The 12,593-nt window shown below is 46.1% G+C and overlaps 1 protein-coding gene across 11 annotated transcripts in view; it reads left to right on the top strand.

The window, feature by feature from the left end:
- The window catches only part of Rimbp2 (RIMS binding protein 2), a 193,847-nt gene that overhangs the window by 150,714 nt on the left and 30,540 nt on the right, over window positions 1-12,593 (top strand). For all 11 annotated transcript variants that reach the window (XM_031338055.1, XM_031338058.1, XM_031338054.1 and 8 more), the window contains 3 exons: window positions 1,063-1,172; window positions 4,329-5,141; window positions 12,049-12,200. In XM_031338055.1, coding sequence (XP_031193915.1) covers window positions 1,063-1,172; window positions 4,329-5,141; window positions 12,049-12,200 — 1,075 coding nt within the window. The remainder of the gene's footprint in view (window positions 1-1,062; window positions 1,173-4,328; window positions 5,142-12,048; window positions 12,201-12,593) is intronic.

Here is a 12,593-nt window from a genome sequence, read left to right as displayed (position 1 = left end):
CCAAGCCAGGGTTTGACTAGGATGTTGGAACATTGGTGAAGGTCAGAGAGCAATGTCCGAATTTTCTCATACTAGTTGTAAAGAAATGATATCTTGGTGGGCCCCTAGCACACAAGTACGAGGACATATCTGGGCCACCTCTGAGTTTGGGGTGCCAGGCGACAATGCGGAGGCAGGAGACTGACTTTCCTTGAAGTTTACGCCTCAAATACCGCCGTCATGCAAAGTGTGCGTGGCAAGGATCTTTTCCACTCTAAGTAGAGCTTAAGCAAAGGACCTCAAAGCTCACTCCCACTTCCAAAGGAAGTGACTTGCTTCCTCCAACCTACTCCAACAAAGCCACACCCCTTAATAGTGCCACTTCCCATGGGCCAAGCATACTCAAACCACCACAAAAGGCAATGGCAGACTTCACAAGATAGAAATACAGTAAGCTACATTGTAAGGCAAAAAAACAAAACAAAACAAAAAGTTAAGTAGTATGTATAATGTTGTTCTAACTTAATGAGTCGATACATAAAGGCAACATACGTTTTTAAAGGTTGGTTCAGAGAGATGGCTCAGCTGTCAAGAGCACAGGATACACTTCCAGAGGACCTAGGTTCAATTCCAAGCACCAACATCAAGCAGCTCACAATTGCTTGTAACTCCAGCTCAAGGGGATCTAGTGTCCTCTTCCATAGACACTGCACACACCTGTGCACATAGACATACCTAGACACATACACAGAAATGAATCATTAAAAGAAATGAATGAATCATTAAAAGTAAAAGCAACAACATCTATTTTCTTTGTACTAGCTCATTAGTTTGGAAATGTGAAGTTCAGGGGAAAGAGACACATGAGAGCCAGATGTCTGGACAAGATGGCAGACTCAAAGTGATCTCAATGGCTTTAGAGTTACCTTTAACCTATTGATGTGAGCTAGCCAGAGGAAGCTTGAGAGGAGGCATAGGATCTCGCTAGCATGAACTGTGGTACCATTAGTGATGTAATAGGCGTGAGGAACCCCGACAGACCTTGGCGAGGGCTACTAACGTACAGACTTCTTCTCCCTGCAGTTACAACCCTTTCGATGGGCCCAATGAGAATCCAGAAGCTGAGCTGCCTCTCACGGCGGGAAAGTACCTCTATGTCTATGGGGACATGGATGAGGACGGGTTCTATGAAGGTCTGTGGATGCACTGCAGTTGGTGGGCACTGACTGGGTCCATGCAGAAGACCGGCTTGCCAGGGCCCTGGGAGATGTGCCAGGCTCCAGCAAGTTCAGGCTGCTTGCTCTCTGTCCCCAGAGATGCCTCTGTGATGATTGCCTGGACAGTGGAGCTGGCTTTCTAAGTGTTAATGGCAGTAGATGGCTGGCACTTGGGAGTCTTGGCAGAGCTGCTGGGCAGCTCTGTGCTGACACTGATGGATGCTGTACAGTCACCTCTCATTATCCATGAGAAACAGATCGACACTCAACCTCGAGGTTGCTCCAGCCCCTTGTAAAACCATGGAGTGTTTGCAGACTAGCCTGGGTGTCTCCTCTTGTGCACTGGGACTCCTTCCTAGGTGGCTTCTAACACACACACACACACACACACACACACACACACACACACACACACACAGAAAACACCCTGTACATGTTCTATACAGACCAACATTAAAAAAAGTTCTTTTGTGTCTCCTGAGGACAGGGCACTGGTGGAAACCAAAGGCCACCATACTCCCTAAAGTGCCCATCCATGTCCCTTCTGCCAGAGCCATCATGCGACTTGAGCATGATTTTCCTATCCACAAGGGCCTCAAGATTCTTGTTGACTCAGGGGCCCAGCTTTATCTCTTCATACCCCTTTCCCATTCCAGTTACCTCTAGAGTTTACAGAAAGGAACCAGGCTTTCTTCTCCCAAAAAGGCCTTAGTTTTGTTGGCTTTTAGTCTCACAGTGGTACTTGTGGGTGCCCTGCTTCCCAAATCAGCTCTATGGTTTTATTTTATTTCTTTTTTATGTGTATGAGCATTTTGCCTGCATGTATGTCTGTGTACATGTGTGCTGTGCCCGTGGAGTCCTGAAGAGGGCATCGGATCCCCTGATACTAGGGTGGCAGGTGGTCGTGAGTGATGATGTGGGTGCTGGGACTTGAACCCAGGTTCCCTGGAAGAGTAACCCGTGCTCTGAAGTGCTGAGTCACCTCTCCAGACCCCACTTTCTGATTCTAGATAGGAGCTGGCCATCCCCTGACCTTTTGCTCTGTGGGAAGGCCTGGTCTCACCCTAGTCTCCTGAGAGGGAGGGACCCTTGTTGAGTTGGTTTTCTCTTCCATGAGCTTGGATTGTTTCTCAGAGTACCTGGGAGCTCTGGGACTTGCTATCCAGATGCCCACCTATGGGAGGTTGCATTGCTCCTGTGACATCATCAGCTGAGGCCGACTGAGTGGGCAGTCCTCACCCTGGGCAGCACTGTGGCTCTGGAGGTGCGTCTCCGGTGTATCTCACTGTAGGATCAACAGAATGCCCAGCTCCACTGCCAGATGGCCTGGTTGGAGTCCCTGAAATTTTCCCATCATGCTTTGTGCACAGGCTAAAAAGGCTCCAAGGACCTCACTCAAAGAGGTTCTGAAACTCGAGCTTTTATGGTCTATGACAGTGGGACTTGCTTCTGTTCTTTGTGCCTCAGTGTATCTCATAGCAATAGCCTTCACTATTCACTGTGTCTGGAAGGTGGGATTGCATGCTAGGAAGTGCTTGGAATGGAGCCTGGAACATTGCTTATTAAATGGTGGATACTGTTATCATTGTCCCCATCACAACCGCCATCCCTATACCCACCATCACCACCATCATAATTACCTCATTGCCTGTATCTCCAATGTCAACACCATCACAATTTCATCACCATCACTATCATCGCCGTCATAATTATCATCGCCGTCATAATTATCATCGCCATCACCATTATCAATCGCCATCATCACCAGCACCACCATATTTATTACTTCGTCACCATTGCCACCAGCACCATTTTCACCACCACTACCTTATGACCATTATTACCACTGTCATCCCCATCATTATGGTAGTTATCATCATCAGCACCACCATCACTTCCACAGGTCAGACTTCTTTAGTACAAAGGGTAGACTGCCTCAAGACCCATACCCTAAGTAGAGGGTAGGAACACAATATGAATCCTCGTTGTGTGGCAGACTTTTCCTCTACAGGCCATGTCACAGATTCCCCCAAGGCAGGGGGGTCTGGTAGGGAACAAACTAAAGGTCATAGTGCCCTAACCTCCTAGAGTCACTTGGTCTCTCTTGAGATATTCTGTGATAAGTGGGGAGGATACTATTTTGTTTTTGTGCTGGAGCACAAAGCTCTTCTGCATAGTTACTTTTGGCAGTTTCTGCTGTGCACACATGCACACACACACACACACACACACATGCACACAAAGGCTTGTGTATGCATACTCACATATACACACAAAGGCATGTGTATGTATACTCTCATACACATACATACACGCACAAAGGCATGTGCATGCATACTCACATAGGCACACACACATACACACATGCATATACATATGCATGCACATGCACAGACACACCCAGGCACATGCATGGACATACACACACACACACACACGCACACATACACGCACACACATGTACACACACAGACACACATAGGCATGTGAATGCATGTATGCATACATACGGAGGCATGTGTGTGTGTGTGCATATACACCAGCACACACATGCATACATGCATACTCATGCACACACACAAAGAATTAGGCCGTTCTACAGAAGCCACCTGTATAGTAATCGCTTATGCCACACTACTTAAAAGATGACTCTGAAGCCCAGTCCAGCATGTTCGTTTCCCATCAGATGGACACTAGAAACACAGGTGCTCCTGAAGTTTAGTAGGAGCCACCTTTATTCACATCCCTGATCATGTAATCACATGATAAAAAAATGATAGGTATTTATTAGTCTCCCAACGCCATGGATTTGACATGCTTGTTTGTCCTAGTATTTATTGAGCACTAACTGTGTGCCTGGGTCTCCCAGTGCTGGGCGTTCAGTCAGCATGAGTTTCTAATTCTTACTAAGCAGCTTCCTGGTTCCAGTTATGTGCTTGGTGTATACAGCCAGGTTCTCCTAGGGCTGAACCAGGAAACCACACTTGGTGATGGGTGGGGTTATTGCAGGCAGAGGGCATGGAGGGGACGGACAGGCATGTGGACTTGTGTGATGCCTTGCTATGTGCCAGTACTGCGGAGCCCGGGGTCTCCTGGAGGATGGTGAGTGTCATCTATCCTTGTATCCAACAGGAGAACTTCTGGATGGGCAGAGGGGCTTGGTACCCTCCAACTTTGTGGATTTTATCCAGGACAATGAGTCACGGTTGGCTGGTACTCTGGGGAGTGAGCAGGACCAGAACTTTCTCAACCACTCTGGCATCAGTCTGGAGCGTGACAGCATCCTTCACCTTCACTCTCCAACTCAAGTGGACTCGGGGATCGCCGACAATGGTGGGGGGACCCTGGACGTGAACATCGATGACATCGGAGAAGACGTTGTGCCTTACCCTAGGAAAATCACCCTTATTAAACAGCTTGCCAAAAGTGTCATCGTGGGCTGGGAGCCCCCTGCTGTGCCTCCTGGCTGGGGCACTGTGAACAGTTATAACGTGCTGGTGGACAAAGAGACACGCATGAGCCTTGCCCTGGGTAGGAGAACTAAGGCCCTAATTGAGAAACTTAACACGGCCGCCTGCACCTACCGCATCTCCGTGCAGTGCGTCACGAGCCGGGGAAACTCGGATGAGCTACAGTGCACGCTGCTGGTGGGCAAGGATGTGGTGGTGGCACCGTCCCAGCTGCGTGTGGACAACATCACACAGATCTCTGCCCAGCTCTCATGGCTGCCGACCAACAGTAACTACAGCCATACCATCTTCCTCAATGAAGAGGAACTGGATATCGTGAAGGCAGCCAGGTACAAGTATCAATTCTTCAACCTCAGGCCTAATATGGCCTACAAGGTGAAGGTCTTGGCCCAGCCACACCAGATGCCCTGGCAGTTGCCGCTGGAGCAGAGAGAAAAGAAGGAGGCCTGTGTGGAGTTCTCCACGCTGCCGGCAGGTGAGCCATATCTATCCTCATGGGAGTCTGTGAGGGGAGGAGGCCAGGGTATAATCTGCATGGTTAGGGAAAGGCAAGAGGAGGTGACCATAGGAGTCTTGTGTTATCCCTGGAAGCCCTCAAACGCCCTGCGGGAAGTTCCGAACATGGTGCCTCTTCATGGTTTTAGAGTTGGCTCTTGGATAGCATATGGGGCCAAGCTCTTAGTACTTGGTCTGCCGGAGGCTGTCATGTAATGTTATAGACAGGAAGTGAATGAGGTCACCTCTGGGAGTGGACAGCTACGCCCTACCTACTACCTCGTAGTTCCTCCAACAACATCCAAGGGGAATCATGAGCTGAAGAGCCTACACTTCTAATGCTTCCCCTTCTTTCTTGGTTTTCATTATAAATACTCACTGATGAATGCTACAAAAGATGAAGGGATCCACCGGAGCTGCCACAGCGCTGACCAATCTCTCCTCTGCCTTCTGGGCTGTAACGGGGAGGGAGCGGGACCCCTTTTACCCTCTCCAATACCCTCGGGGATAAGACACATCAGGCTTCCGGAGGTCTTCTTGTATAGACAGGACCCAGGACTCTTACGTTAGTGAGCTGCTGCTCCAATCTCCTCGAGTGTTTGTGATCCCTGCAACTGCACATCCTGTCCATACCTGTGCGTCCTAGTAGGCATCTGAAGCAGAGGCAGCCCACACAAGTGTAGCACAAGTGTAGGGCACACCCATGCATGTATACACTTGATGGTGTTTGTATATCCGAGAGAAGAATAAAAGATGAGGTGGTGTCCTGTGAACCCAGTGTGACTGTCTTCAGGAGGAAAGACGAGAAAGAAACCATGTCATGAAAACTTGGTCATGCCCATGTACAGGTCCCTGCCTAAGGCAAGGTGTGTAAAGGAGTGTCCATTGGTTCCATCACTGTGCGTCTGTTTTTGCAGCCTGCCTGGGGAGGATGTTTTGGAAGTTAGGGTGAAGTTGAGCTCAAAGAAAGGAAGTTCTTGGTGAGAGAGGAAAAGAGTCTCTGTTAGTGTCTCCCAAGCAACCGATATGAGTCCTTTACGTGCAATAGAGTTCTGATGTAAGAAGAGGCTTCCACTGGTTTGTGATTCCTGCCAACCAGGATTGCTTTGTTGCTGGCTTCTAGGTGTGATGAATGAAAAACAGTGTAATCATTTATTGTGGGCTATTGGTCACAAGAACTATGTATTCTAGTTAGCTTGAGCTCTCAACTTGACACAGCCATAGTCATGTTGGAAGAGAGCCTTGAGGCATTGCTTAGATTCAATTGACCTATGGGCCTATGGGAGGTTGTCTTGGTTGTTAATTGGAACAAGAGTGTCCAGCCCACTGTAGGAGGCACCATTCCTTAGGCAGATAGCCCTAGGCTGTATAAGAAAGCTAGCTAAGTATGAGCCCAAGAACTAGCCAGTAATTAGAGTTCCTCCATGGCTTCTGCTTGCTATGAATCCTCTCAGTGATGGGATGTGACCTGGAAGTATAAGTCAAAGAAACCCTTTCCTCGTCCAAATTGTTCATCAACATTTTATCACAACCACAGAAAGGAAACTAGAACATCAGGATCTGACACTTCCTTTCTATCCTCAGTGTGCTCAGAGTTTTATCAAGATTGAATTAAATTTTCATTAAGTGTCATCTCTCCATCTATCAAGTCATGATTATTCTTTATTCAGTTAATATGGTGATTATGCCACTTTGACTATTAAATAACTCACACTTTTAGGGTGGAACTTAGTGCTTATGGCTAGATGAGACTTGTTTTAAATGATTTATTTATATCAATTATGAGTGTGTGTGTGTGTGTGTGTGTGTGTGTGTGTTTGCATGGGTAAGTGAGCCATGTATATACAGTTACCCAAGGAAGCCAGAAGAGAAGGCATCAGATCTCTAGAGCTGGTGTGACAGGTGGTTGAGAGCCACCTGACACGGGTGCTGGGAACTGGACTCAGGTCCTCTGGAAGAGCAACGGGTACTCCTAACCATCAAGCCATCTCTCCGATCTCACTGGGGATTTTTGCATGTATGTTCACGAAGGATATTCGTGTACAATTGTCTTGTAATGTCCCTTGGTTTGGGTGCTGACCTCTGCTGGCCTTGTGCAGTGACTGGAAAATCATGTCGTCTGTAAGCACCTGTGCAGTTTTTAGGATCAGCATTATCTCTCTTTAAACGTTTGATGGATGCAATGGAAGGTGTGCAGACCAATTGTTTTCTTGGAGGAAGGGCTGGAATTTTCAGGGTTAAGGTAGTTAATAGACACGGGGTTGTTTAGCTTTTGCATCTCTTATTTGTCTTTTTGGATGAAGTACATTTCTTTCTTTAACTTTATAATATTACATCATCTCTTTTCCCTTGCCTCCAAACCATCCCATATACCCCTCCTTGCTCTTATATATATATATACATGCATACACACACGTGTGTGCACACACACTAAGTACAGCCTGCTCCGTCTGTGTAATGTTATTTGTGTGGCTGACCATTTGGTACTAGACAGCTAGTTGGTGTACTCTTCTTGAGGAAGGCTGTTTCTCCTGCTGTTACCATTCCTTAGTTGCCTGTAGTTCTCCGTGTAGAGTTGAAACCTCACAGGCCAATTGTGGTATCTCAAGGATTTTCCCCATAGGGTCTCACCAAATAGCCCTGGCTGGTCCGGAACTCACAGAGATTCTCCTGCCTCTGCTTCCCTAAGGCTGTGTGTCACCGTGGCCAGCTATATTATCCTTTAAGAGTCTTTAGATCCATTATCGCATCTTCCCTTGAATTGCTGTTGGAAATTTACATTCATCCCTTGTGAAGAGAATCGTGTTTGTTGAAGCTTTCGGCTCGGCTGAGTTTTGCTTTTTATGATTTTAGATCAGATTGTCCTTTTTTTTTCTGCTGATTTGGGGCTTTACCTGGCTCTTCTGTCTTGGCTCATGTTTTCTAGGGGAAACAGAAAACTAACTGAAAGTTGTTGTTTTCTAAATCTAAATATTTAGACACAGAAGCTTCTTAATTATTTATCCACGTGTTCTTTTTGTTATTGTTAAGTATATTCTGATTATCCAGGTACACTCTTCATAATTCTAGTTATGAGCAGACTAGTTAGTTTCCAATATTTTATAGTCAAAAGAGAAAACCCACCACTATTATTGGTTTCCAGTGTAATTGTTTTAGGGTTGAATACAGTTTCTTGTGTGAGTCCAGGGGTAATGGATAGTGTCTGCCCTGGTGAATATTCCTGATGTATTTTAAAGCAATATGTGCCCTGTGGTCCTGGGGAACAACAGTAATACAGTCAAATGACTTAGAAGAGCTTTTCCAGTGCTCCATGGTCTCCCTGGGCTTTGTTTGTTTGACCCACGAGTTAGAGACAATAATTGTTTTCTTTTGGTTTTTGCTTTATGTATTTTGGAGTTTATCTAGTAGTTTTGTATGTATTTGAAAGCTTGAACTCTCCTTGATGACATTTTTCTCATAACCAACAATCCACTCTGTCTCTGATGGTCTTTAAATCTATTTTGTCTGATGTTCGTGTGTTGATAGTGTTTGAAGGCTAGAATTTACATATATTATCTTTCCAACACTTGCTTTCAAATTCTCAGAGTCCTTATACATTGAGTCTGCCTCTTTTTTCTCTCAATATAAATTTTATTAATTTTCTTTTTAAATAAAATATAACAATAAAAATGAGTATTATAAAAGTTGTTTGATATAAAACAACAATCAATTTAACAATGTTATGCAAATGCTTGCCTACAGCAATACTGAAAATACATACATTTTTTCTCAGTATAAATTTTAAATAACTCCAAACATATTAACTGTATATTTCAAAATAATACATCACTACTAGCATTTTCTTAAATGAACATAAATATATAAAGTCTTTTTGATTGTTTGTTTGTTTTGTATTTAGTAGAGTTTAAAATCTTGGCTCTTATTGTGGTACAAGCCCAAAATAAGAACAATTTTTAGACATTGGATTTCATTGTAATAAGGCTGTACTTCAATGACCCTCACATCACCAAAGGATTTTATCTCCATTATAGCTAAGCTGAGAGTTGACAGTTCTGCTGCACCAAGGAATGAATTGTAGGCACGATTTTTGGATACAGACTTCCTGCTATGGTCAAAACTATCTGACTTGAGAGTCTGCCTCTTATAAGTAGTGGGGGGTGGGATCTTTGAGTTGTCCTGATCTGATAACCTCTGATTTTTAACTAGATTGTCTCTCTCTTTTACTTTTCATTACTGATAAGATGATTTAAGTCTGGATTTCTGCTCTTCTGCACTCATCTGTTCTTTACATCATTGTTAACTCTTCCTGCTTTCTCTTGGGTTAACCTTTTTATTTTTATCTTTTTTTATTTTTTGACTTTTCAAGACAGGGTTTCTCTGAATAGCCCTGACTGTCCTGGAACTCACTCTGTAGACCAGGCTGGCCTTGAACTCAGAAATCCACCTGGCAACTCCCAAGTGCTGGGAAATAAAGGCCTGTACCACCACTGCCCGGCTTGGTTAACTATTTTTTAAAACCCATCTTGTATTTATTTCTTCATACATGTGTACTATGTGTTCTGATCAAATCCATCCCCAGCTCTCAACTCCCACCCCCACAGTACCACAGTACCACAGAACTTTCCAGACACAGGCTGACTATTTTTCATTCCTTATTCTCTACAATTGACTTTGGGGGTAGGAGTGAATAGCATGGTATATTACCTTTTAGAGATTAGTCCCTATACTTATACATGTAGCCTCCTATGAATTGCTTTACACTACAACACAATTCCTTTAGTTTTCTTTCACTCTTGCTTTCACGCATGCGGAAAGCACCTGTTCTAGAGGTACCTCTGTAGTAGAGTTACCACAGCTGAACGTCCCATTGTGAATGAGTTGGTTAAGTGCATAGTTGGCAGATAGTGAAAAGCACAGATAGGTAGAGACCCACCAAGCCGAGATGACTGGAGAGGCTGGACTGTGTGGAGAACCAAGGTAAGATCATCAAACCAGGGGCAGCAAATGCCCAACGGAAACCGGCTGGAGAAACCGAGGCAGCTTCGCTGCAGTTCCAGGTTGAGTTTTCTCTCTGTGTATGAAGCCCCAACTTCTCTCCCTCTTTCCTTCTCAGACATTTTTTTTTATACTGTGGGGTAAACAGTAAACATTACTGGAAATGGTTTCTCGTCTACCTGGTCACAAGGCATGCCGCCTTTACTCCCTTAGCTGTTTGCAATTTTTCTCTCTCTGTGTCATAGAGTCAGGCCAGGCTGAGCTGTGGGAGGATTTTTGAGATTTTGAGCCACACATGAAGGTCTGAGATAGTAGGAGTGGGCAACTCCACTTCTAGAGCCAATTTCTTAGCTCAAACAGCTCACGACACTTCCCAGACCCCTAATACACTGCTTTTCTCTTTATTCAAATAATGCGTTCTTTGAAAAATTTGAGAAAATGGTCTTTCATGTATCCTAATGCGCCTGCCATTTACACTGTACTTTCCTGTTCCTCTCTGCAGTGTTCTCACCCACTGCTCTCTCCTTTTAACCCAGACAGGTTCCCTTTAGAATCCTTATGCTTCTGTTTATCTATAATAACTCACTGTCTAGCCTTCTTTTTTCAAACATATTTTCTTATGCAATTGGGCTGGATGCTCCGTGTCTCTGAGAATGCCACCCCATCTTTGACCTGTCTCTGTCTCTGTGACGAGTCAGCTGTCATCCCAACTGTCATTCAGAATATTCCTCAAGGAAGAGCTTTGGCTTTTGAAGCTCTCAGTCTGAACACATCTTCCTTAGACAAAGGTCACACATGAACTGCTGGGGGAAAACGGACTCTGATGCAGGCTGAGTTTCTGACACCTTGGTTACGGTAGAGTCATGTGGAGCCATGCCATCGGGTCCCAGTACATGCTGGGGAGAAGAACCCAGTTTCTAACACAGAGTCTTTTCTGAGGCTCCGTTTCCTTGTTTACAAAATGATGTGTGGAGACTTCCTAGTGAGGACCAAGGAACTCAAAACACGCAAAGTGCTTGGACAGCCAGCGTGTGGACAGTCCCCACTGAGTGGCATTCTCTTCTGGAGTGCCTCAGCCAGGTCTGTGACATGTATGGCCTTCCTCTTGTGGGCATGAGCACATTCCTTCCAAAATGAAGCTACCTGGACTCTCAGTTAGGGGTAGGAAATTCTACCCCAAACCTGGAGTTAGAACAAACAAACAAACAAACAAACAAAAAGCTGCATCTCTGGCCTTGGTATCTGAGGACAGATGGGCTACCTCACAGCCACTGGAGTGGGTTCCAGACCTGGCCAGTACTAACCCATTACCTGAATTAGTGCCTCTGGACAGCATTTTTTTTCAAGGCCCAGCAAGCATGGTTCACACAGGTCAGACTGGGCTCTTTGATTTGCATTTTTCCAGTTTCATAGAATGGTTTGGTGATGAATATAGAGAAAGAGAGAGAGAGAGAGGGGAAGGAAGAAGAGGAGGAGGAGGAGGGGAGGGAGGGAGGGAGGGAGAGAGAGAGAGAGAGGAAGAAGGAGGAAGAGGAGGAAGAAGAGGAGGGGGAGGAAGGGAGGGAGGGAGGGAGGGAGAGAGAGAAACAGCTAGGTGGAGAAGGATTAAGAGAGGCAGGAAGAGACCTGTATCAGGGATATGGGGTATCTTCCCCCTGGAACCATGGAAGGCTGCTTGACTTCCAAGTCCCCTGGCAGAAGGAGCCGCCCCCCCTCACCCCACCCTCCGCAATTCAATGGGAGTGTAAGAGCAGGTTTCTCGGAGGCAAAGTGGGGTCCTTCCAATTAGCATCCCCTTCCTGTATTGTCCTCCCTCTCTTCCTTGTCCTTGTGGAGTGAGGAGCTCCACAGGGAGGGTGCCCTGACAGCATCTGTCCCTTCTCTCCTTCCAGGCCCTCCGGCCCCACCACAAGATGTCACTGTCCAAGCTGGGGCCACAGCCGCCTCTGTTCAGGTCTCCTGGAAGCCCCCTGCACTGACTCCCACTGGGTTGTCCAATGGAGCAAATGTCACAGGATACGGCGTGTACGCCAAAGGGCAAAGGGTGAGCATGGGTTAAGAAGCGCTACTTTGCAGAGGCGGGTCTAGGGGAGGGAGGGGAACAAACTCTCAGGGGCAGCATCTGAGGATCTTCCAGCTCCAAGTCTCCACCAGGCTTCATGTGATCCCACTGGGCCTTCACTCTGGTGGGGACTGTCTGCCAGAGGTCTCCGAGTGAGAAGGTCCCATCATATTTTGGTTCCTACCTAGGTCCTTGTCTTAGTTAGGGTTTCTTATTGCAGTGAACAGACACCGTGACCAAGGCAAGTCTTGTAGAAGACAACATTTAGCTCGGGCTGGCTTACAGGTTCAGAGGTTCAGTCCACTCTCATCATGGCAGCGTCTGGGCAGGCATGGTGCTGGAGGAGCCAAGAGTTGTCTATCTGTCTGGAAGGCA

This window comes from Mastomys coucha, unplaced genomic scaffold, assembly GCF_008632895.1.
Source record: "Mastomys coucha isolate ucsf_1 unplaced genomic scaffold, UCSF_Mcou_1 pScaffold22, whole genome shotgun sequence".
Taxonomy (NCBI): Eukaryota; Metazoa; Chordata; class Mammalia; order Rodentia; family Muridae; genus Mastomys; species Mastomys coucha.
Note: the sequence above shows the minus strand (reverse complement) of the source record. Positions and strands in the feature narration are given on the sequence as shown.